The sequence below is a fragment of the Fukomys damarensis genome, unplaced genomic scaffold (assembly GCF_012274545.1).
Source record: "Fukomys damarensis isolate Sample0158 unplaced genomic scaffold, DMR_v1.0_HiC HiC_scaffold_16, whole genome shotgun sequence".
Lineage (NCBI taxonomy): Eukaryota > Metazoa > Chordata > Mammalia > Rodentia > Bathyergidae > Fukomys > Fukomys damarensis.
In genome coordinates, this window is record NW_022900928.1 from 20,067,910 (window position 1) to 20,090,683 (window position 22,774).

The 22,774-nt window shown below is 46.0% G+C and overlaps 1 protein-coding gene across 3 annotated transcripts in view; it reads left to right on the forward strand.

Annotated features, from left to right (window-relative positions):
• Positions 1 to 22,774, forward strand: part of Scube2 (signal peptide, CUB domain and EGF like domain containing 2) — an 89,526-nt gene that overhangs the window by 52,796 nt on the left and 13,956 nt on the right. For all 3 annotated transcript variants that reach the window (XM_033764150.1, XM_033764151.1, XM_010615305.3), the window contains 7 exons: positions 1,978 to 2,094; positions 3,576 to 3,698; positions 4,132 to 4,248; positions 4,496 to 4,579; positions 6,286 to 6,390; positions 9,024 to 9,179; positions 9,565 to 9,771. In XM_033764150.1, the coding sequence (XP_033620041.1) occupies positions 1,978 to 2,094; positions 3,576 to 3,698; positions 4,132 to 4,248; positions 4,496 to 4,579; positions 6,286 to 6,390; positions 9,024 to 9,179; positions 9,565 to 9,771 (909 nt within the window). The remainder of the gene's footprint in view (positions 1 to 1,977; positions 2,095 to 3,575; positions 3,699 to 4,131; positions 4,249 to 4,495; positions 4,580 to 6,285; positions 6,391 to 9,023; positions 9,180 to 9,564; positions 9,772 to 22,774) is intronic.

Here is a 22,774-nt window from a genome sequence, read left to right on the forward strand (position 1 = left end):
ATGACCAGCCTTTGATCCTTGGAGAGGAGGATGGAAGGGAGGGGTTGTGGGAAAGGGATATTGGTTAGACTTCTTTTCAAATGCATCCTTCCCAAGTAAAGGGGGACCGCAAGGGGACCTCCCTGGGCAGCATCTGGTATTGACAACTCGTGGGTGACAGAAAGCTGTTTGAGGGCTATCATCGTTTATAGGTTTAGGTGAAGCACCTTTTATGTCCCATTGATGTGCAGGAGGAAGCTGCCAGGAAATTCAGGCTGCGCCACTATTCCCGTTTTGTTTCTGGAGATAAGAACTGCTGTTCTTATTATTATTTTAGAAATATCTGCATGAAATAAACATCAGAATATAAAATTTGATTCTGTGTCACATAATGAAGGTGTAACAGGGCCAGGGGTTTAGCTCGGTGGTTTCACTGCCTGCCTGGCAAGCGCAAGGTCCCAGTTTCAATCACTGATACCAAAAAAAAAAGAGGTGTATCTTTTTTTTAAACTTTATGGTCTGAATTAGGTTTTTCTTCCCCCTTTTTCTGTTCTTAATACATAATTTTCCAGGCATTTCAAGTATGTTTTTCTTTAAATTCAGTGAGTTAATTCTAGATGATTATTGTATGGTTCTCTACAGTTTGACTTGGAAAACAAATTTGCTGTTCCACATAATGTTTCATAATGTATAGAGCAAGCAATGCTGTTTAAGCTGTGTAAACACATTAAAAAGGAATTAGAAAAGTGATCTCATTATTTTTGGCAAAGCAAAAGCCCGTATCAAGCGGCCAAAGTCAGCTACTGAACGAGTCTCTTTCTTGGCAAATGGCTCATATTAGTAACAGATTTCACAGAATGGCATCAATTACCCGGAAAGAAACTGACTTTTTCTCCTTTTTTTTTTTTTTTAACTGATCAGTCTTTGTATAACAAATATTTGCAGAGAACAGATTTGCTGAAGAAAATGCCAAGTTTCTGGGAAAAGCTAGGGAGCAAAAGATTTTGCAAGAAGTTGCCCTTTTTATTTCACTTTTTCATTCCTCTGGATCCATCCAAATGTTTGCTTTTTATTAACATAGTTTCTCATGATGCATGTGGTGCTGAAAAAGTGGTCTATCAATGGCCTAGTTGGCTTCCACTGAGTGCTGTCTGAGTCCTGGTCTTCCCGTTTGGAGAGACCGGCTGTAACTCTGAAACCCCCCGAAGAGTGTAGGGAGTGAAACACTGAAATTCTAGTTCACAGGGAAGAGGTGAGGGCCACACCATGGAAGAAGAATGATTAGATAGACAAATATACAGCATGGTCCCAGCTGCAGCCAAGGGTGCAGCCACTCTGAGCCAGGTAGAAAGGGGATAGGAAACCTAAGGACTGGCCGAATGGATCCAGTGTAGTGCTTAACCACCAAGTTTCAGTACTGGGGATATTAGTGTTAATGCATTCTTTCAGTGCAGATGCCATTAAAACCCAGGATTCTAATGCTTAGGAGCCAGAAGACTGATTCTGGAAAGATTAGAAAGAGATGGGAACCAGATTTACCTCCAATCCAAGTATTTTCTCCTTTCATTTTACCATAGCTGAAAAACTTACAGTTGCTGTTTTACCAACGATAAGAATAATAACAACAACAATATAACCCTGATAGTGCATTGTTAGCCTTATGACTTATAGTATAGTTTGCAAAAACTCTTTTTAGGTGTGTTATCTTATTTGGCGATGTTTATATAATTTAAATTACCCTTGCAAATAAAGATGGATGAGAGAGATCAACTGAGCTTCAAGGAAAGTGAAGTTTGCAACACAGTTTGGAAATAAGGGTCCTGGCCGTGTGTGTACTGATTGTGGGCTGCTTAAGACTCTGATGCAGCGAGCAAGGAGAATGAATATTCTTCCCCTCCAGGGTGTTGTTTTTGTTATCGGTCGAGGCTGGTGTGTATTAGGAGCCTCTCCATCACGTTGGTGTTGGTTGCAGCTCCCCTCTCCCTTTGACAATTGCAGATGTGGACGAGTGCTCTTTGGATAGGACCTGTGACCACAGCTGCCTCAACCACCCTGGCACATTCGCTTGTGCTTGTGACGCAGGTTATACCCTCTATGGCTTCACCCACTGTGGAGGTGAGCAGATCACCTCTCTTGGGTTGGGAGGTGGGGTGAGGCTGGGCCCGAGGGGAGTGGGGTGAGAGATTTTTCTACATTGGGGGTGAAGGTACATTCCAGTCCCTGTCCAGTGACAACAAGTCCTTCCACTTGAGGGAAGCACCTGCTGAAAGGTTCTGTCCACCTTGATCCCTTTAGCACATCCCAGGTGAAATGGAGGAGAGAGGAGCTAAGCATTTTCAGCTGTGGATTTGCCCTGACTTTGTTGCCTTGGGGCTATATTCAGAGAATGGGAGGGTCTGTCAGGAGGGGAAACTCATCAGCTGGACCATAATGCAGCAGACCATAAATACACAGCACTCAGAGAGGCGTGGCAGGCAGCAAGCAGTTCCCCAAGCCAGCTGTGCATAAGCACTGGCTGCAAAGCCTAGGGTTGAGCCCCATGGTTGGGTCTTTGAGCTGAAAGTAGATCTATCTCTTCGCTATGCCCATTTAGCAACGTGTTCTCTTGTCTCATCAGCTTATGGTCAAGCAAGAGGTGGCATAAACAGACTTGGTACCAACTAGCTTCCACTCTCCTGGCCATCAGATTTGCCTGGAAATCTTTGAGAATACACATTCAGATCCCTAGCCGGTCTAGTGGTGCCTACCTGTAATCCCAGCACCTGGGAAGCTAAGGCAGTAAGATTACGAGTTCAGGGCCAGTTTGGGCAATTTAGAGAGACCCACCCTCAAGAAACAAAAACAACACAAACCGAACCAAACAAAACCAAACCAGATTTAGATTCTATTCAAGTCTAGAATGTTTAGGGCCTCCAAGGTGATTCTAAGGATCTGCAGGATTTGGGAACCACTGGTCAGAATATTTCCTGTCCAGTCCTTGTGTCCTGTGCTGCAGACAAAAGGATACTGGTGGTGCTTTGCTATAGATAATATTGTCTCCCTTCTTTTCAGCACATCTTTGGCATGGCTAAAAACATACCCTTCCCAGTCCACCAGGAAACTCCAACAAAATCTATCTTACGTACGGATGTGAATCTGGGTTTAGGTGGAGTCACCTTCTGACCTGGACTCAGTCTCAGGTTGACAGGGATCAGTGCAGGCTGCTTCCCCTCTCTGTCTTCAGCTGTGGAAATAGTCAAGCAAGGAGGAGCCTTCACTCTGTCTGTCTCCCTTGCTGTGTGGTCTGGAGGGTGGTGGAGTTTTAAATTAGAACCCCGTGCAGTGTCTGAGTGTGGATATCTGAAAGTAGAGTATGGTCCCTTCTGAATGCCCCTAATAGGGCGATGGTTTGGTCAAGGGTAGAATTTGACACCTTTCTGGGAGGCCCATGACATCAGGGAATGGGGTACCTGATCAAGCAGGTGCCAAGCATACATCCTGAAGGCAAGGGGCACCTTCCGACCATGTGACCCCACTGCTGCCCCTCCTCAACAGAGAGACAGTGTCAGGCCGTTCAGTGATGTGCTGCTGTGACAGGGAAACGTTTTGTTCCACAGACACCAACGAGTGCAGTGACAACAATGGCGGCTGTCAGCAGGTCTGTGTGAACACAGTGGGCAGCTATGAGTGCCAGTGCCATCCTGGGTATAAGCTCCACTGGAACAAAAAGGACTGTGTGGGTAAGGGGCGCCCACCCCGGACGGCACAGACTCAGCAAAGAGGGCTCACTGCTGGCCCGGAGGCTCTGAGTGCTCCGTGTCCCCCCGAGCCCGGTGACCCTGACTTCTCACTGAGTTTTCCCCTCTGTCAGTGGCAGCAGCCGGTCTTTAATTAGTCCAAAAACAGGAGATACTTTGCAGGCTCTTTGGCGTTTCCTTCTGTGCTTCTGTGTCGGTTGGAACTTATGTCTGTTTTCCCGGTTGCTTTTGTGCATGAAAAAGTAGCATTCAAGGCGCTCCTGGACCACGGTGGAAATGAGGCCTGGTGTTGTGTTCTGTATGGGCATCAGCTCCACCTTTTCTTGGGGCCTTTGGTGCATGGGACTCAGCCACCCTTGTCACGCTTGGGTATGTCCTTCTCTTTCTGTCCGTGTCTGTGTTTTGTCCTGTCTAGAAGTGAAAGGGTTCCCGCCCACTCGTGTGCTGTCCTACGCGTCCCTGCTTTGCAGTAAGAGTGGTGGAGGAGACAGGTGCCTCCTAAGATGTCACGCTGGCGTCCGTCTCTCTTCAGGTGAGTGGCAAATCCTCATGCCATGGCAGGGTCTTCCTGGCTGGTAGGTGTCAGATACTCTCACAGCCCTTTTAGGTCCTTAACCAGATACTTTCTGACCGTCAGAGGCCCGTGGATAGAGAACTCATAGATTGGGTGTTTTTCTAATATTTATTGCGTGGGGAGCAGGACTGGGACAATTTCAGCTGATACCAGGATGGCCTGCAATCTTTCTTACTCATGTGACAATCCACATTCTGTCTGTTAGGACTGCAAGAGGCCTACTCTGTCACCTGCGGCTCTTCTTCTCTAAGGAGCAAACAGCACAAATCCAATGACTCTGCTTTTGGGGGTAATTACCAAATCTGTGTACCCTTTCTGGGGCTCACTGTGTTCAGTGGGCTTCCTTCATGAGGAGCTATTCTTGGCTGTTAGCTTTGTTTTCTTTTTTTCCTTAATCTCCATGCTGCGAACATGTGCCAGGGTGTCCTTGCCTGCACCCTTGGTGCCCAGAATGTAACTTGCCATGTAACCATCACTTTCTGAAGGGCCACTGTGCTCTGTGCTCACCCTGGGGGTCGTCATTCTACAGAGGCCCACAGAGCCTCGGAGCCAGGCTACTCACTCCTGGTACCCAGAGCATCTCAGAGTCTTGCAGGAGATGGAGCTAGGCCTGGGGAGAACGGGGGCAACAAGGGTTCTGTCCTGAGAACGAGACCCAAACCTTTTCCAGTTTGTCCAAAGACTAAGAGTGAAATCCAGAGTTTTCAGGAGGTCTTGTCTTCCCAGACACAGACCCATTTGTTACTGTGTCTTGAGAACACCTAAATGAGGACCATATCTCATCATTTTTGTTCTTTGAAATACGGCCTGGACTATGTAGCCCAGGCTGGCCTTGAACTCGTGGTAGACCCCTGCCTCAGCCTCCTGAGTGCTGTAATCATGGGCATTTGTCACCACACCGGGCCCATGTTACACCTTGGTGCTCATATGACATTATCAGCAAAGCTGAAGACCCAAAGCAAAACAGCCCCTGAGCAGTTCAAACATGCCAGCTACCTTATTGTGTATATTAGCTGATTTAATCTATACTACATCCCTCTGGGTCAGTTTTTGTCATTGTTGTTTTTTATTCTCATTAGCCAGACAAACTAAGGTGCAGAGAGGTGAACTAACTGACAAGTAGTTCGGATAAGAAAGAGAGGAGCCAGGATTTGAACCCAGGCAGTCTGGGTTCAGAATGCTGAGCACCAACCTTCCCTGCCTATATTGCCAGATGTTTGAGAAGGGACATCACGGTCCGTTTCATCAAATCCCTCAGTGATGATTTCTTGGTGATTTAGGGCTACCCCAGGGCAAGCAAACAAGCGTACAGCTAACAGTTACTTGGTTCTTACTGTGTACCCAGCAGTAAGCTAAACTTATTTGTTCTTTTTTGCCTTATTTCATTTAATCCTCAGGTCAGCCTGGTAATATCAGTACTTAATTATGAGACATAAGGATGTTAAGGAACTTGCCCAAATTCTCACCATAAGTCAGAGTTAGAATTTACATCTAGGTCATAGACTCCAGGGCCTAACATATGCTTAAGACTGATTCTGGGAGGAGAAGGGAATTCTGCACATCTGCCCCTAGAAGGAGGGCCCTTGCTCCCTCCCAGCCCTGGAAGTCTAACCATGCCTAGAATGGCAGCTCCCTCAGCCCTGTCCTACACCAGCCTCCAGGGCAGGTGTAGGAGAGTCTGCTCTTTCCCATTTCCCTCAACAGTCATGGTACACAAACGACCTCTTCTCTTATTTCACTGCGGAGGCTGTTTGGGGCCCTCCCTTTGTTATGTTTGAACACCGGATTAATCTCTCCCAGGAGGGAGTAACTATAACTCCTGGCTCCAGCTGTTTGCTCTCTGGGGAAATGGGCACTCCGTGATGCCACCCTTTCTTGGGCTCGGGCTGTGCGACACTGGGGGCGTCCCAGCCAATGGATAGCTTGCCACCATCCCCGGGTGCTTCCTTTCCTTTGCCTCTGAAGGTAACGTCTCTCACTTGTTTCTTTCTGAAGATGTCGCCACCATCAGGACAAGTGTAACCTTTAAGCTAAATGAAGGCAAGTGTAGTTTGAAAAAGTCTGAGCCGTTTCCCGAGGGTCTTCGATCAGCACTACCAGGTATGGAATCAGATGCCCGCTGCTCGCCAGCATGTGGGGAGCTGGAGCTTGACTGCAGGTCGGAAAGGGGCTGGACTGAGCTGAGCTGGAAGTCTGAGGGTGGACAGACAGTGGTCCGGCCAACTCAGGCACACTTCAGAATCTGTAAAGACTTTGTTCCCAGAGGAAGGAGAGCCTGGTGAAGCACCCCTGTGTAGTTCTGGGGTTCTTACCTCACGGCTTCCTTTAAGAGATAGTTGATGAGCTCTGGAAAAACCTGAGTTTGCAGCGGTCACAAAGGTCTTGAGATGAATTACCAATTTGGGATCATATTAGGTTAAATTTTCTAGATCTTAATGTTTGCTTGAAAGATCACCCAAAGAAATGAAAAGAAAAAAAAGGTTTGGCCTAGAAATGTTAATTTTTTTTGTTTTTTGTTTGTTTGTTTCTTTTTTTTTTTTTGGTTTTTTGAGACAGGGTCTCACTATGTAGTTGAGACTGACCTGGAACTCACTGTGTAGCCCAGGCTGGTCTTGAACTCACAGTGATCCTCCTGCCTCAGCCTCCTGAGTGCTGGGATTATAGGCGTGCGCCACCACACCCAGCAGAAAAGATAAATTTGATGAACAAAGAGGTAATACCCAGCATTCCATCTGGGTCTAGTTTTCAGAAGCTGTGATACCATTGGCTTCAGCAAAACAAAGGCCATCCAAGTATAACTGGATTCGCTGAAATGAGCAGAATCTAGCACTCTGCTTGCTTCCATGACTCACATTTCCATAATGTTTCAGAGAATGCTTTAGGTGATTAAGCAAATCAGGATTTACTTATTAGGAGGTTTCTTTTCTAATCTACCCTCAAATAAATCATACAAACACAAAGCTCACTCTAGTTGCTTTTGATACCTATTGGTAACCAACCAAGATCAATTTTGGTTTCTCCGTTTGATAGAATTGTATGCTGCTATTAACTGAATGTATTCAATGCATTTTTGAGGACAGAAGAAAATGTACTTGTTTTAGTGTTGTGACAGAAAAGGGGACCATAACATTTTGTGTGTCTTTTCTTTTTGAGACAGGGTCTTGCTGTGTAGTTCAGGCTGGCCCTGAGCTAAGTAGCTTGGGTTGGCCTCAAACTCACTGTGATCCTCCTGCCTCAGCCTCCCGAGTGCTGGGATAACAGGCGTGCGCCACCAAGCCCAGCAACATTTTGTATATCTAATACCATCCAAAGTGTGCGTGAAAAAGTGAAGAGGACAGAAAAAGAGAAAGCCCACTATATTGTTAGAAGTGCTTATATCTAAAGGAGAGGACGATGGATAATTTTAATGTTTTCTACTTTTCCCATATTCTCCATGGTGAACATTTATACTTTAAAATCAGGAGGAAAGAGCTATTGAAAAGCAGATTTGGCCTGGACTTTACTTTATGAGGTTGCACCACTGCTAATATCTCAGAATTTTTTGTGTTCTGTTTTGAGACAGGGTCACCCTATGCAGTTCAGGCTGACCTTGAACTCGCTATGTAGCCCAGGCTGGTTTTGAACTCACAGATCCTCCTACCTCAACCTCAGTGCTGGGATTATAGGCATTAGCCATCATGCCTGGATTTAATGTTTTAGTTTTGATAAATATGATGTTAAAGTAAGATGTTAATATTAAGGGAAACCGAGTGAAAGATATATGGAAATTCTGCTATCTTAGCAAGTTTCTATAAATTGAAACTTACTTAAAATGATTTTTAAAAATAGAGATAGAATTGAAAATAAAAAGGCTCAAAATGAATGTCTGATTACTTTACAATTTTGAAGTTAGTTTTTTGAAAAGGTAAAATATATTTTGGGGGAAAAATATAGAGAAAAATGCATTTGCCCCCCCATGACCTGTCCCTTTGAATGTCCCTGTAATGTACAAGAATACCATGCAGATGATTCTTCAGTTTGATAAAGTTAGGTTTTAAAACAGATTTATTGTGTGGATATGATCTGCTCTTCAGTTTGGGTTAACAATCATTGGTCAACAGGAAGTCGCTGGGGCACTGGAGACAGCCAAATTTGGGAACAGAGGTGTACAAAGCCCTCCTTACTTGAAACTTCCACCGTCATCATTGGGGCCAACAGGATACTGTTTGGTTCTGTGGATTCTTTGTGCCGTGTATTGTTCTGGTGACTTAAAAACGAGCTCTCCAGCTCTCCCTTCGGGTTGGATCACACCAAGGCCAGTTTGCCTGAAAGCATGAGTTGGTTTCTTTCCTGTCCCTGTGTGAAGACTTCAGCCCCTGCTCAGGCCATCACAGTCCAGCTGTGGGGAAACCAACCGTGAGAACAGGAGCACACCTTTCAAGTAGGGAATGCGGAATGGCCGCCCCTGCTTCTGCCTCCTGCCTAGGTGGCTGGTTTTGTGGAAATGGCCGCATTTATCCGTGAAAAGAATTTTCAATGGCTAGATTGTAAAGTTACGTAGGAGGCAGCACTGGGGCTTCAAGATGAAAATGTCCTCGTGCTCCAGACTGGGGGCTTGCAACATCTTAGCATGTGGAGTTAATCATGCAGTCCCTGGAGAGCTGTTTTAATGAAATGTTTACTGTGTTCTAGCGAACGTCCAGCTGAGTGCTTTGCTAGGACTTGGCTTCCGATAATTTTGTTTCTTCATACAGAGAAGCACAGCTCAGTAAAAGAGAGCTTCCTCTACGCAAACCTTACATGCAGCTCCGGCAAGCAAGTCCCTGGAGCCCCTGGCCGACCAAGCGCCCACAAGGAAATGTTTCTCACTGTTGAGTTTGAGCGTGAAACTTACCAAAAGGAGGTGACAGGTTGGTCTGAAAGTCACTATCGTGCCAGGCTTCCCACAGCTTGCTCCTTCTCTCTTTGCCTCTCACTTTTCACCATTGCTGGGGGGGAAAATAGTGCAAACACTGAAGTATCTCCTGTTTTATTTTCACCCCAAACTACTCTAAATTGGTTTAGAACCTGACCTGATGATTTTCCCTGCTTCGTGAAAACTGAAAGCTACCGTTTTTTGGTCAACAAATTTCCATTTGAATCAAATGCTGCCCAGATTGCTAGGTGCGCACCTCCAGGTGTCTCCCCTTCTGGTCCACTGGGATCTCGGGGTGCTGGTGGGGCCTACAGTTAGTCTGGACAGCCCCACACACTATGCTTGACCTCCTGGCGCTGCTGTCCCCCTTGTTTCTGCAGCGTCATGTGATCTGAGTTGCATCTCAAAGCGCACGGAGAAGCGGCTTCGGAAGGCGCTTCGCACGCTCAGGAAGGCGGCCCACAGGGAGCAGTTCCACCTTCAGCTCTCTGGCATGGACCTCGATGTGGCTAAGAAGTCTCCCAGGGCATCCGAGCAGCGGGCAGAGGCCTGTGGAGTGGGCCAGGGGCATGTAGAAAACCAGTGTGGTGAGTAGCCCAGGACATTCCTGCTTACAGAACTGCCTTGAGCTCTGTGGACACTAAGGGTAGCCGACAGCAGGTCTGGGCCATCCTCCCTTCTCCAGAGAACTTTCCGGAGCCCTTTGTCTGCTGGTAACTACTGTCCTGTGGCTCTTCTGCTTACCAGACTGGGAGCTCCCAGGGGCTGAGCGTCGCTCACCTGTGCCTGGCTTATGGTGGGCACTGAAGTCCATGTGTGTTGAGTTGAAGGACAGAAAGGAAGAGGCAGGATCGGTAAGAAGAGGGAATGGTGCCCTTTAAGGACGCGAGGGATGTTGTCTTCGGAGCAGCATCCCCTAAGTAGGGCAGATCTGGAGGTATAAGGCGCCCCAAGCCTTCTCCACACTCTTATCACAGTCCTTGTAATCGCATCCTTCTTTTGACCGCTGGTGGAAATGAACAAACTCCTGTCATAGTTTTGTGCAGCAGCAAAGCTGGGGGCCACGCAGTTGCCTTATGAGATTCCTGAGCTTCAGCCCAAGCCTCTTCGGCTCTCATGAGATGTTGTGTGTCTGTGGGCGTGTGTGCATGGGGTGGTGTACGTGTGTTTCAGAATTAACCATGAGATCCAGCACTCCGGCAGTATCAGTTCTATTCCTCTGATAAACCCGGCAAGAGGTTCTGGGACAAGAGGTTTCAATGTGGTTAGTTCTGAGATCTGTTTGTCCTGAGAGACAATTCGGGGCAGTTATGAGAGATACTACCTGAAAAGTTCGGAGAGGGAAAATCAGGGTCTTGGCTTTTGGTAATAATGGTGATTTACTGAGTTCTATCTGTTAACAAGTACAACCCTGAGCCCCGAATATGTGTTATTTCATTTGATCCTAATGGTAACCTTACCAGGTAAGGGTGATTATTTCCATTTAACAGGTGAATATACTGATGCTCAGAGGGATGTATTCTTGTTAAGACCTCATTGATGGAGCTAGGCATGGTGGTGCACACTTATAATCCTAGCACTCTGAGAGGCTGAGATAAGAGGCAAACAAGTTCAAGCCCAACCTGGGCAATTCAGTGACAATCTGTCTAAAGAAAAAAAATTAAAAAGGGCTGTGGATATAGCTCACTGTGAAGGTCCTGGGTCCAATACTCAGTCCCCTCCCAAAAATCTCATTGATGATCTGATTCCAAAGCCTGTGCTCTCTTCCCAAGTAAGAGGAAGTCAGTAAGCAGATCCTTAAGTAGATGTCATTTCTGAAGTGTCAAAAGAGTCACAAAGCCTCAGAAATGAATAGGTAAGGAGTAATAAGTCAGAGTTTTGGAATAAGCAAAGCCAAACCCAGCTTTGTTCTGGAGAACTGTCAGCCAGTAGTGCCACAGCTCAGATCTGCCACGTTGCCAAAACTTAGTGAAAATGAAGTGTAACTGTCCACAAGGGGCTGGTTCCTAGATAATTTTGATTTTTATTCCAGCTGATCTTAAAAAGAAAGAAGAAGAAAAGCAAAAACCCAGCTGGTTGGTTGGTTCTTACTCAAAATTCTGAGTTTGAGTTTCCAAACCCAAATAGTGGTGAGAGTTGGCTGCTGCTACCCTGCTTTTCAGAGGAGTTGGAAAAACTCTCAGGAAAGGCAGACCGATCCTTCTGAATTCTTGGAGCCGAATCTCATCCTTCCCTTCATTTGCTGGGGTGTTGGGGTGAGACCTTATGGGCTCACCAGAAAGACTTTGTGGCTAGTGAAGAATACAGGAAAGCTAGCTTTAAGGCCAACTCCAGCGGGAGTATTACTGATTCTGCTGTGACTATGCTTCTGGGAAATCAGGCCCAAGGAGAAGGAGAAGGCTGACTTGACAGAGGCCTGGTGACCATGTCAACCTAAGAAGGACTGTCATTGAGGGCTTTGTCCCTGTTGTACTGTGTGAATGTGTCCCTGGGATCTCTTATGCTAAATAATTCAGTTGAATTTGTTTCTAAGAAAAACAGTATATCTTCCCTCTAATGCTAAATGAATTTCATAGCCCACCCAGGGTCATATCAGGTCTACCCTGTCTGACAGCAGTGTTTGAGTTTGCCGTGCAGAGAAACAGCATAAGGAATTACCAGCGACATTCCTTCTTTCTCCTAGAGGGAGGAAGTGGGTACAAAGAAGGGTTGGATATGTTAATTAGAGAGGATTTTTAGCTGGCAGATGCATGGCATAGTGTGTATGAGAATATGTGTGTATGTTTGCATGGCTTACATTCCTGATCTAATTGAAGGTGTTAGGACTTCCCAAAGATCAGTATTTTTTTTCCTCTCATTGAGTTTATCGGTACATTTTAGGTGTACAGTACAGTTACATTCATCATTGGGATCTTGTACCTTTTTTCTTCCGTCCCTTCATCCCCTCCTCCCCTCCCCATTTACAAACATTTTATTTCCATTTTTTCATTTTCTCATATGGGATCTTGTACCTTTACATGACAGGTCTTGGTTCTCATTTTTTCCCCATACCCCTGCCCTCCCTTCACCCCTCCACCCCTCCACCCCTCCCCATTTACAAACACTTTATTTCCATTTTTTCATTTTCTCATATTTTTTCTTTTCCCTTATTACCTTTCCCCCACCCTTCCCACTTTCCCTGCACCTTTAGCCCTTTTCTTCCTATTTCACATTGCTAATTATCCCATTAGGATCTTGAGTACTATTTTAGTTTTTAAAACCAGAAAAACTATTTGGTATTTACACGTGTGACTTATTTATTTCACTTAGGAGTATATCCTCAATATGTATCCATTTTCCTATGAATAATCTAATTTCTCATTCTTTATGGCTGGGCAGTATTCCATTTTATAGAAAAACCACATCTTTATCCAATCTGCAACTGATGGGCAAATGGGCTGTTTCCAAGTTTCAGCTATTACAAACTGTGCTGCTATAAATATGGGTGAGCATATATCACTGTGCTATGATTCTTTTAATCCAAAGGTCAGTATTGTTGGTATTTTTCTGAACTGTGTATGGTACAGATAGCAAGGACAAGTTTATGGCAGACAAGTCTTAGTTCTTTTTGAAATCATTTTCAGTGTCTGCAGAAAGAAGCCTGCATTAGTTTTTGTTACTATAATGAAATACTTGAGGCTGGGTATTTTTATAAAGAAAAGAGGTTTATTTTGGCTCAAGGTTTGGAGGTCCAAGGTCAAAGGACCACATCTGGTGATGGTCTTCTTGCTGGCAGAGTCTCAAGGAGGCATAGGGCAACACATGGTAAGAGATGGGGGCACAGGCACACGTGTACCTTCTGATTCCCCACACAGTTTTGTTTGTTTGTTTGTTTGTTTGTTTTTGGTACCAGGGATCGAACTGCAGACCTTGTGCTTTTGAGGCAGGCAGTGGAATTACTGAGCTAAATCCCTGGCTCCACACATGTTTTTTCCTGAGATGAGGTTTCACTGTGTTGCCTAGGTCCTCCTGCCTCAGCATCCTAAGTAGCTGGCTCTGCTCTCTACCTCTTATAAAACTTCATTCAATCACGGGGCCTCTGCCCTGATGTCCTTCTCATCCAAGTCACCTCTCACAGGCCCCACCTCTAAATCTCGCAGTGGGGCTCATCTTCACCTTCTTAATACCTCATGGTGGGAATCGAACTTCAATGCAACCCTTGGGAAACCACTTAAACCATAGCCAAACCATTGTAGAACCCAGGAAAAGTGTTTTGAATGATCTGGGTGGGGAAATGGACCCATTATGTTTATTTTTAAAAATATTTTAATTCGGTTTTTAATTACAAAAGTGGTATGTGTTCCTAGTGGTACCGAAATGTATATGGTAAAAGGTGAGAATTCTCCCCCAAATGCCTCAACACCACTTCCCAGCAGCAACCACCGTTATAGCTTATTGTGTATTTTTCACAGCTGTTTTTGTGCATCCATAGAAATGAAGTTTTATGTACTTCTCCAGGAAGCATTTATTGAGCTCCTACTGTGTGCCAGGTAGCATTCTAGGTGCCAGGAATCCAGCTATGAAACACAAGCAAAAATCTCAGCCCTCCTGGAGTTGATAATTGCAGAGGGAGGGGCTAGACAGCCAACCCATAAACACTGATGTACATCATGGAGCAGACGGCAGCAGATGGTGGGGGGGAGTAGAATAGGAAGGACCCAGGCAAGGTGAGCAGTGCGGAGGAGCCCACTCGCCCAAAACGTGGGCTGTGGTGAGAGAGGGCCTCACTGCCTGGTGTCATTCAGGCTGAGCTGCAAAGGTCAGGAGCAGGCGTGCTGTCGGGCCGTGTGGGGGCCAGAGTTCCTGGCAAAGGAAACAACCAGCAAACACAATACCCAGAGGTATTGGAAGGAAGCCCAGGGTGATGAGACCTGGGCAGGAGCGCAGAGGGATGATGGCCAGCCGAGGCCCAGATAGCACAGGAACTAGAAACCCATGCAGACTCTGGCTCTGAATCTGAACGAGAAAGGAAGAGAGCGAGGGCTTTGTGCAGAGGAGAGACAGTTTTCTGGCTTATGTTAGAAAAGAGCAGCTTTTGCTGTTGTGATGAACATAGGTTTATGTGTGAATAAATAAATATATTTTAAAAATATATCAATACAATTTGAATACCGCTGTTCACTGCTCTTGACTACAGGATACATCGCAGATGTCTGTCCGCGCTGACAGGAGTGTTACCTTATTTCTTTTCACTTTCTAATCTATATTTGTTTTAAGACAGCAATTGTTAGCCCCATCCTTACTGGTGGACATTAAAGTTATTCCTAGTTTTTCTCTGAAAACGGTGCTGCTGTGAGGATCTTCTTTGGGCACAGGTCCATATTCCTGCAGTAGTACAACTGCCAGGTCGAAGAATATGCATATTTAAACATAGACACTGCTGAAACAGATGCCAGGGTGCCCTCCACGAAAACCACACCAACGTATACTCCCTCTGCATTGCATTTCAGTGTCAACTGCCCACATCCTTGCTAACGTGAATTGTTCAGCAATGATTTTTTTTGATTTTTGTAAATCTCATAAGCAAAAGATTATTTTACGTTGTTTTTCTTTGATTATTAGTAAGAGTTAGCATGCTGTCTTAGATCTATAGTCATTTGAATTTCTTCTGAGAATATCTATAGTCTGACTGTTTTTCCACTTAGTTGTTTTGTTTGTTTTTAATACAGAGACTATGCCTTACTAAATTTCCCAAGGTGGCCTCACACTTGAAGTCTCCTGCTTTAGTCTCTCAAGTAGCTCATATTACAGATGGGCACCGCCCCCAGCTTTCCAATATCATTTAAAAAATAAATTGTAAAGTCCCGAGTTGTACTACATAATCACTTCGGATCAAATTAATGACTTTCTTATTGTCATCTGTACATAGTAAAGTCTTATTAATTTGGCATTTGGGGACTTTGGAGACAGTCTGCTCTGCAAATGACCTTTGTACCATCTGTGATCAATTTTAGCAAGATGGCAACAACAAAAAAAAATATTCTCCAAGGAACAAATTCATTAAGCACATAGTACTTCATAAAGTCCCTCAAGTTTTAGAGAAATAAAATACTAAGTGTGACACAGATTTCTAACTATTTTACTTTCATAATATCAGATAAAGGGTTAGTTATTTAAGAGACGTACTTGAGGCAGTAACTTTTTATATTTGGTTGTTCTTAAAACTTGCTGAGATTTTTAAAAAGTACAACCCAGGCAACAGGAGAACCAGGAAATATTTTAGTGCCTAGGTTCTTGAGAGACAAAGAAAGCTTAATTCAGTTTTCAACATTAGCTTTCCCCTGCAGCAATTGAGCAAAATTAAATCAACCAGGATTTATGGAGGTAGCACTCTGTCCACTCCATGTGCTTGGGATGAAGCCGTGAAAGCATAATGAGCAAAGGGCCTGTTCTCTGTCACATTCTAACAGAGGGAGGTGGAAATTAAAAAGAAAGAAGAGATAGTTCCAGAAGTTCCTGTGCTACGAGGAGAATAAAACCAAGAGCGTCGGAGGGGTGGGAGGGTGGTCCGGAACCCCCAGCTGCGGAGCGCGATCGGGGAGGAGCCAGCAAATGCCGAGGGCCTGCGGCAGGAACGGGCTGGGCGTTATATTCTTAAGTCTTTCAAAACTGAGAAAGTACTTAGAATCAAGCAGGTAAGAATCTTCTATCTAAGGGAAAAGTAAAGTCTGTATTAGCAATATAGACCAATACTAGACCATAAATCTTTTACAGTACTCAACCATAAATCTACATAGGCTGAGTGGGAAATCTTTTAATTAGAAAAAGTTTCAAACATAGTAAAATATTGACATTTTTTGAACACTGAGAATGTGTTCAGGGCCGGGGATTCTGTCGCCTGCCTCGCAAGAGCAAGGACCCGAGTTCGATCCCCGGTCCAAAAAAAAAAGGTGTTCAGCACTGTGCTAAGCACGCAACAGATATGATTCCATTCAGTCCCGTCAGCAGTCTGCATTCCATCAGACCCTTCTTGCAGATAACGAGACAAAAGCATGGGGAACCCTCATTTTCCCCAGTGCCACTTAGCACGTATGTGGCAGAGGCAGGATTCAAACCCACTCAAGAGCCTGAGTCCCAAATGCTCTCGGTCTGACCAGCCTCCCCCGACCTGAGTACCGCCCTCGCGCGCCAGGTCAGTGTTGGGTGCCGAGTAGCGCCGGATAAATAAAACACCATCCCTCCGGTTGCGCTCAGCCCTTCCAGGGAGGGGTCAGAAAAGACAAAAGAAAGGAGCCGAAGCTGAGGCTTCTGCAAAGTGTGAGAGGGAGAGGCGCAAGCAGAGGCGCAGTCCGGGGAGATGGGAGGGAGCGGGCTGCGCCCAGAGGATTCCGATGGCCCAGAACCAATCAAAACCCGGATGACGTGGCCACGCCCCGGAAGACCTTGCGTACGTTGCTAAGGAGCCTCAGTTTTGTCGCCAGGTGACGGCCCCGGTACAATGTTTAATCAGGCAGTGTCCCGCTCAGATGTGTAACGTGGAGAGATCGTCCCAGCAGTATTGCAGGGAGCAGGACTAAAGGGGAAAAGACAGATCCAGAGACTTCGGAGTAACAGTTTAAGGGATGCAGAGACCAGGAAGGCAGTAGATGGAGCAGGGGAAAGGCTGCAGGTTAGAAGACTTCGGAGGAAAGATGAGCAGCACTTGGTGAGAGCATGCAAAGAGGAAAGGCTGGAGTGAGCTCAGAGGTTTGCGAGTTGGCCTCTCCTCCTGCCTCTGGCTTCCCATATGGCTCTCATCTCCCCCAGCCCGGCTTCCCATTCGGGACGCACTGAGAAAAACCAGTGGGTTGGTAGCTAGATGAATGTGATCACTGGGGAAGAAATAATCAGAAGAGATTTATAGGAGAAGCAGAAAAGGAAAAACAAAACAGGTTCTTGAGGGAGCACGAGAAAGGATGAAAACTCAGACACAGAAAAGGAAGCTGCAGACTGAATTCTGGAGCCAAAGCACTGAGAGGTGGCCCCAGGGAGTCAGGTCAAAGAGGTTTTGAGCCAGCAAGTGAAAGAATCAGAAACGCAACAGATTCTGTGCTGGAGGGTGGTGAAGCAGGGCGGAAGGAAATCGGGGATAACTGTGGATTGAAACTGTGGAGACGGAGAATACTGACATCATCCGTTAAAAGAGTAAAGCCAAGCCTGGCGTGGTGGCACATGCCTGTAATCCCATCAGTTTGGAAGGCTGAGGCAGGAAGATCACAAGTTCAAGCCCGAGCTGTGCAATTTAAACTCTAAAAAAATTTTTTCTAAAAAAAATAAAGGGCCCAAAATATAGCTTAGTATGAAGGCCTTGGATTCTATCCCCAGTACCACAAAATAATAAGTGTAAAGCCAGAGACAGGAAAGAGAAGAAAAGCATTCCTCTTGGACAGGCCTAATTGGAGTCACAGCAAGATTTCCGGGAAGAGGTGTGCACAGGCACTGGGGAGTCTAGGACACAACTTCACCCCTCCTGCCCTGCATCGGCACACACCCTGTGAGGCGGCTCTTGTTAAAATGAGTGGTCAGCCCGTGCTCCTGAGGCCAGCTCTCCTACTTATTTCCTCTCAGTGCCTTAAGGATGTTGCCCACTGTTAGACCCACACCTCCACCTCAAGAGTTCTCAATCTCTATTCGATCACTTCCAAGAGCACTGAAGAGCCACACTTTCCAATGACCCCATCATTCTTTTTTTTCTTTTGGTTTTTTGAGACAGGGTCTCACTGTGTAGTTGAGACTGACCTGGAATTCACTATGGAGCCCAGGCTGGTTTTGAACTCACAGTGATCCTCCTGCCTCAGCCTCCCGAGTGCTGGATGACAGCTGTGCGCCACCACGCCCGGGCAATCCCATCATTCTTGCTGGATACTGCTTCATTTCTTTGTCTTCTTACAGTGCAACCCTCTCTGGAAGAGTGCTACTGTACTTCCACACCTCCCATTTTCTCCTCAGTCTGGTTTTCACGCCAACCTCCCCACCAAAACTGCTTTGAAGAAATGTCGAATGACCACCCCGTTGTCGAATCCCCTCGCCAGTCCTCTCTCCTCATGGACACTGGTGCTCACTCCCTGCCCAGGATCACTCTCCTCTTGTGGGCTTCAGACACTGCATGTTTCTGGTCCTCCTTCTACCCGGTAGCTGGGTCCTCCCCAACTGTCTGATCTCCCAGGGCTCAGTCCTCTGTCCTGTCCTCGCTCTTCATGCTTCCCTAGGTGACCTCGTCCTGTGCCCCAGCCTTGGATGTTGCCACACGCTGGTGATTCCCACCGTGCCCGCTCAAGCTCGTTTCTATTTATGCATTTGTAATGAGTGCATGTTTGCAGTACACAATGATTACACTCATTGTGGGAAGTTGGCATTCTTAATTCTTTTTTTAATCCCCTCCTCTGTCTTCCCTGTCCCTCTATCTCTTAATCATTTGCAAGTTCTGTCTCCCTAATTCCTATTATCTTTTATTTTACTCTTTATTTATACTTTGGGTTTCTCAAATGAAAGAAACCATGGAATATCCAAGCCTGTGTGTCTTAACCTTATGGTCTCAAGGTGCATCCATTTTCCTACAAATGACTGCATTTTATCCCTTTGTACGGCAGGGCAGGACTCCACTGTGTAAATATCACAGTTTTCTTTATCCATTCATCTGTTGATGGACTATAGGGCACTTCCCAAATTTAGCTATTTTGAGTTGTGCTGCTATAAGCATAGGTATGCATGTATCACTGTAATATGATGTCTTTAACTCTTTTGGGAAAATACTAGAAGAGGTATAGTTGGGGTGAATGGAATTTCTATTTTTAGTTTTTTGAGGACTCTCCATATTGATTTCCATCGTGGTTGTATTAGTTCCAGCACATTTTTATTTTGAGTTACAAACTGTCTTCCAGAGGTGTTGAGCATTCCTCTCTCATACTCAAATGTATTTGAATTTATAAATGTTTACTTATTTATATAGTACATAATTATAAGATCGGCTAATTCTTGTGCACAGCACACCACAGAAGATAGAATGAAACAAAGATTAAATGAGCACAACTGAAAAGTAACTAGCTAGCCTCTTCAGGTCCTCTACAAGGTTCATTTTAAATAGTGGTGCTGCGTTCATTTGCCAAACAGGGTTCGCTGCTGCTGCTTTGAGAGAACTCTCGTCAGGTCTGATGGAACAGTTCCCATTTCTAGATCATGATGTGCTCTAACAAGAGCTAGTGCCAGGGAGAAGATGCGCCTGTCCACCCTGGCACTTTCCTGTCCAGCCTTCAGTGCCGGCGTTCTCTACAGGACTCATTTGAAGCTGCTCTGCCTTACCCTGTGACGGTTACTTTGGCTGAAAGTAGTCCGCACATTTATTTAACAGGCACTGTTAAACTAGAATTCCTCTCGGTGCAGTGTCTGCACACCCTGGGCTGTGGGCTGCCTGCCTTCTCTTTTCTCAGAGACCTTTCCCCTCACATGCATCCTGTGAGGTGGACGGAGTGTTACACAGTAGACTTAATCTGGCTTTGTTTCTTATCTATTAGGTAAAAAGGAATATACATAGATCCAAGAATGTGTGGCCCACGCCCAGCAAACCGTATCTTGTTTCTTTTCTCCTTCTTTCTTTTTTAAAAAAATGTTTTTGTGGCGGTACTGGAGTTTGAACCCAGGACCTTTGTACTGAGCTGCATCCCTAGCCTCTTTATAAAACTTTTTATTTTGAGACAGGGTCTCGCTTAGTTGCCAAGGCTTGAACTTGCAGCCTTCCTGCCTCAGCCTCCCAGAGTGCTGGGATTACAGGCACACGTCAGCACGCCTGGCCATGTCAGATCATTTTGTAAGCCCTGAGGAGTAGGAGCCCGGCAGGCAATCATGCCTTCTCTGTATTAGCATGTGGATAACCAACAGTAGCAACAGGCACCTCAGACTCCGTGTGTCCTCCTCCCTCACAGTCGAACCTGCTTCTCCCTCTTCTCAGTAAATGGGGCCTCTGTTTACCCAGCAGCACACACCAAAAACCTCAGTCTTCCTGACCTCTCTGTTGCTATGCTTCTTACCCAGCCCGCTGGCATCTTTGCCTTCTGATACAGTTTCCTCTTCATCATTACAAGCCTCCCTCCTGTCCTCGGTCTGTGTGACGGCTCTCATTGCTTGCTTTCGCTTGCTTGCCTTCGGTCTGCTCTCCACGCAGAGGATCACTGGGAGATATCACAATGCTCCCCAGGCAGAACCCGAACATGCTTTGCATAAGCCCCAGTTTTCTTACTGTAGCCATTAAGAACCAGTGTGATCTGGCCATCGCTTGTTTTCTAAAACGCATTTCCTGGCACCTGCCCCTACACCACATCCCTGGGTCACAGACCTCTTTGGCTGTCGGGCAATCCCACCGCAAGGCTGTTTTCCGCATTCCGTTCTGGTCTGAAACAGCCTCACCTGCCACTCTGTCCCCTACCTTGTTCCCCTAACCCTCATCACATCACCCACTGCTTGATGTTCTACTATGTGTTTGCTTGTTTGCCCGTTTGCTGTCCATGCTCTCCATGACAGTGAGGGCCCTGTTAAGGCTGGGACATGTCTGTCATCTTCCCTGCTGCTTCTCCAGCTCCTAGAGCAGCAGCCGGCAGGCACTGCTCTATGCTTAGTAATATTTACGACGAATGAGTGAACACATCTTCCCAGCAATGACAGATGAAATCCCACGGACAGCCGACAACATGCAAAGAGGGAAAAGTGCAAATCTTCCGGGAAATACTTAAATAGAGGGGGGAAAAGACGCTCTAAGGGAAGTGAGATTTTAGCTGCAGTTAAAGGCATGTAGGGAACACAGCACACACTTGGGAACCCGCATGGAAGACGCCTAGCTGGGCTCATTTCTCTGCCCCAACTAAAAGATTTTCAAATAGCAAATCTGAGCCCACACCAGACCCCAGACAGACAATGAAAAATCAACTTCTGAGCCCAAAGAGGCACTGTCGCTCTTGTCTTGCAATCCTTGGGGGGGGGGGCGCTCAAACCAGAGCCTGAGGCCACAGCACTGCCCCGGGTGCTACTGCCCCCCAGCTGGGACAAAGTGGCAGCCCCAGGGCACCCTGGGAATCCCAGTGGGCTGCTTGTCCTTCAGAAGTCAAGGCATGATTCTTAAGAAAACAGTAGATGCTAGAGAGTGACCCCTTTTATAAGTTCACCATCTTAGCCACAGAGAGGCCATAGTGTTTGTCCACAGCCTGAAATACTCAAAGGCCATCGTGCTGAAAGGAGGGCGAGGCTTTAGGCCTCTTTTTCACCATTAATCCTGGTCCCCGCTGGTCTCCCCCTTTTGCATCAGAAAAGCTTTCTCCTATTTTTTTTTTAAGAGGAGAAAACAGCTGTGTGGAATTTGAGAATGAGATTTTAATGGTCACTGAAGATGCACAAAAGCTCTGCTGCAATAGCGAAGCGTTCTGGGGCAATCGCCTCCTTTGTCTGGGCTGCAGCACAAGCTGGCTACTCAAGGAAAAGAGAGAAGCAACTGGATGGGTGACGGAGGGCAGGTCTCTAGCACAAGTCGAAGAGTGCTCTCCGGGCAGCCCTCCAGGACCTTCAGAGTCAGTGTTTAGTGCTTAGTTCGGTTTTACCTTGTGAAAGAAACAAATGTTTGGAAGGTGTTTGGCATGAATTATTTCTGAAGGTTTTTCTCTCTGGAAGGAAAATGGAGATCATGAGTGACAAGTTGGGTTGTTTATGTGAAGTGGAGCCTTTCACCTCGAGCAGAGTGAAACGCAGCCCTCTTCTCCAGAGGGCACCCTGAGGGGCATTTCTCAGCCCTTTGATCAGCTAGGAAACTGCAACAGATGTGCCATATTGTGAGGCCTCTTAAAATGGAATTTTGAAAAAGCTTTGGGGGTCTAAATAGTCCCAAGGAGCAGCGCCTGAGCCCCCTCATTACTCGGGTCAGTGAGGGCCAGGTCCGGGCTTGTCCATCAGGGAGGGGACCCATTCTCTGCCGGAAAAGCTGTGACAGCAGCCAGCACTGATTGGCCTCTGTGTCCGGACCAATGGCGCTCCTGGGAGGTGGGTCTCCATGAGGGGGCTTTCGTAACGTGGAAAAGACTGTGGGTTTTATTTACTTTCTGCTGATCTTCATGACAGTGTAGCTCTTGAGAGCCATGAAGAAGTTATTCTCTTCCTTACTGGCCCATTGTAGACACCAGATAAGTCAGGTGGACACAGAGTGACATGATTGGCCAATTCCTAGTTCATAATTCAGCCCAGCTCTTCAGGAGGCGTGGGATGGAGTCAGAGTATGGACAGCATCATGCAGGGGGCTTTTAGAGAGGAAGTCTAGGATAATAAAGTGCCTGCCACACATGTACACTTTCCATTCATTATAATGTTGTTTGCCAGGAAAGGAAAAGGTAAGATCACTTTTAATTTTTTAGTTTAAAAAGATCATAAAATTGTGTAAAAATGATTATTGTAAAAGCCAAATGATACCAAAAAGCTTAGAGATTTAGATATTAAAGCAGACTTCATTGGTTGATAGCATTTAGTACAAAAACATTGGAAATGTGGCACCTTTGCTAATTATGACCCAAAAGCCTCATCTTTTTTTTTTTTTTTTTTTTT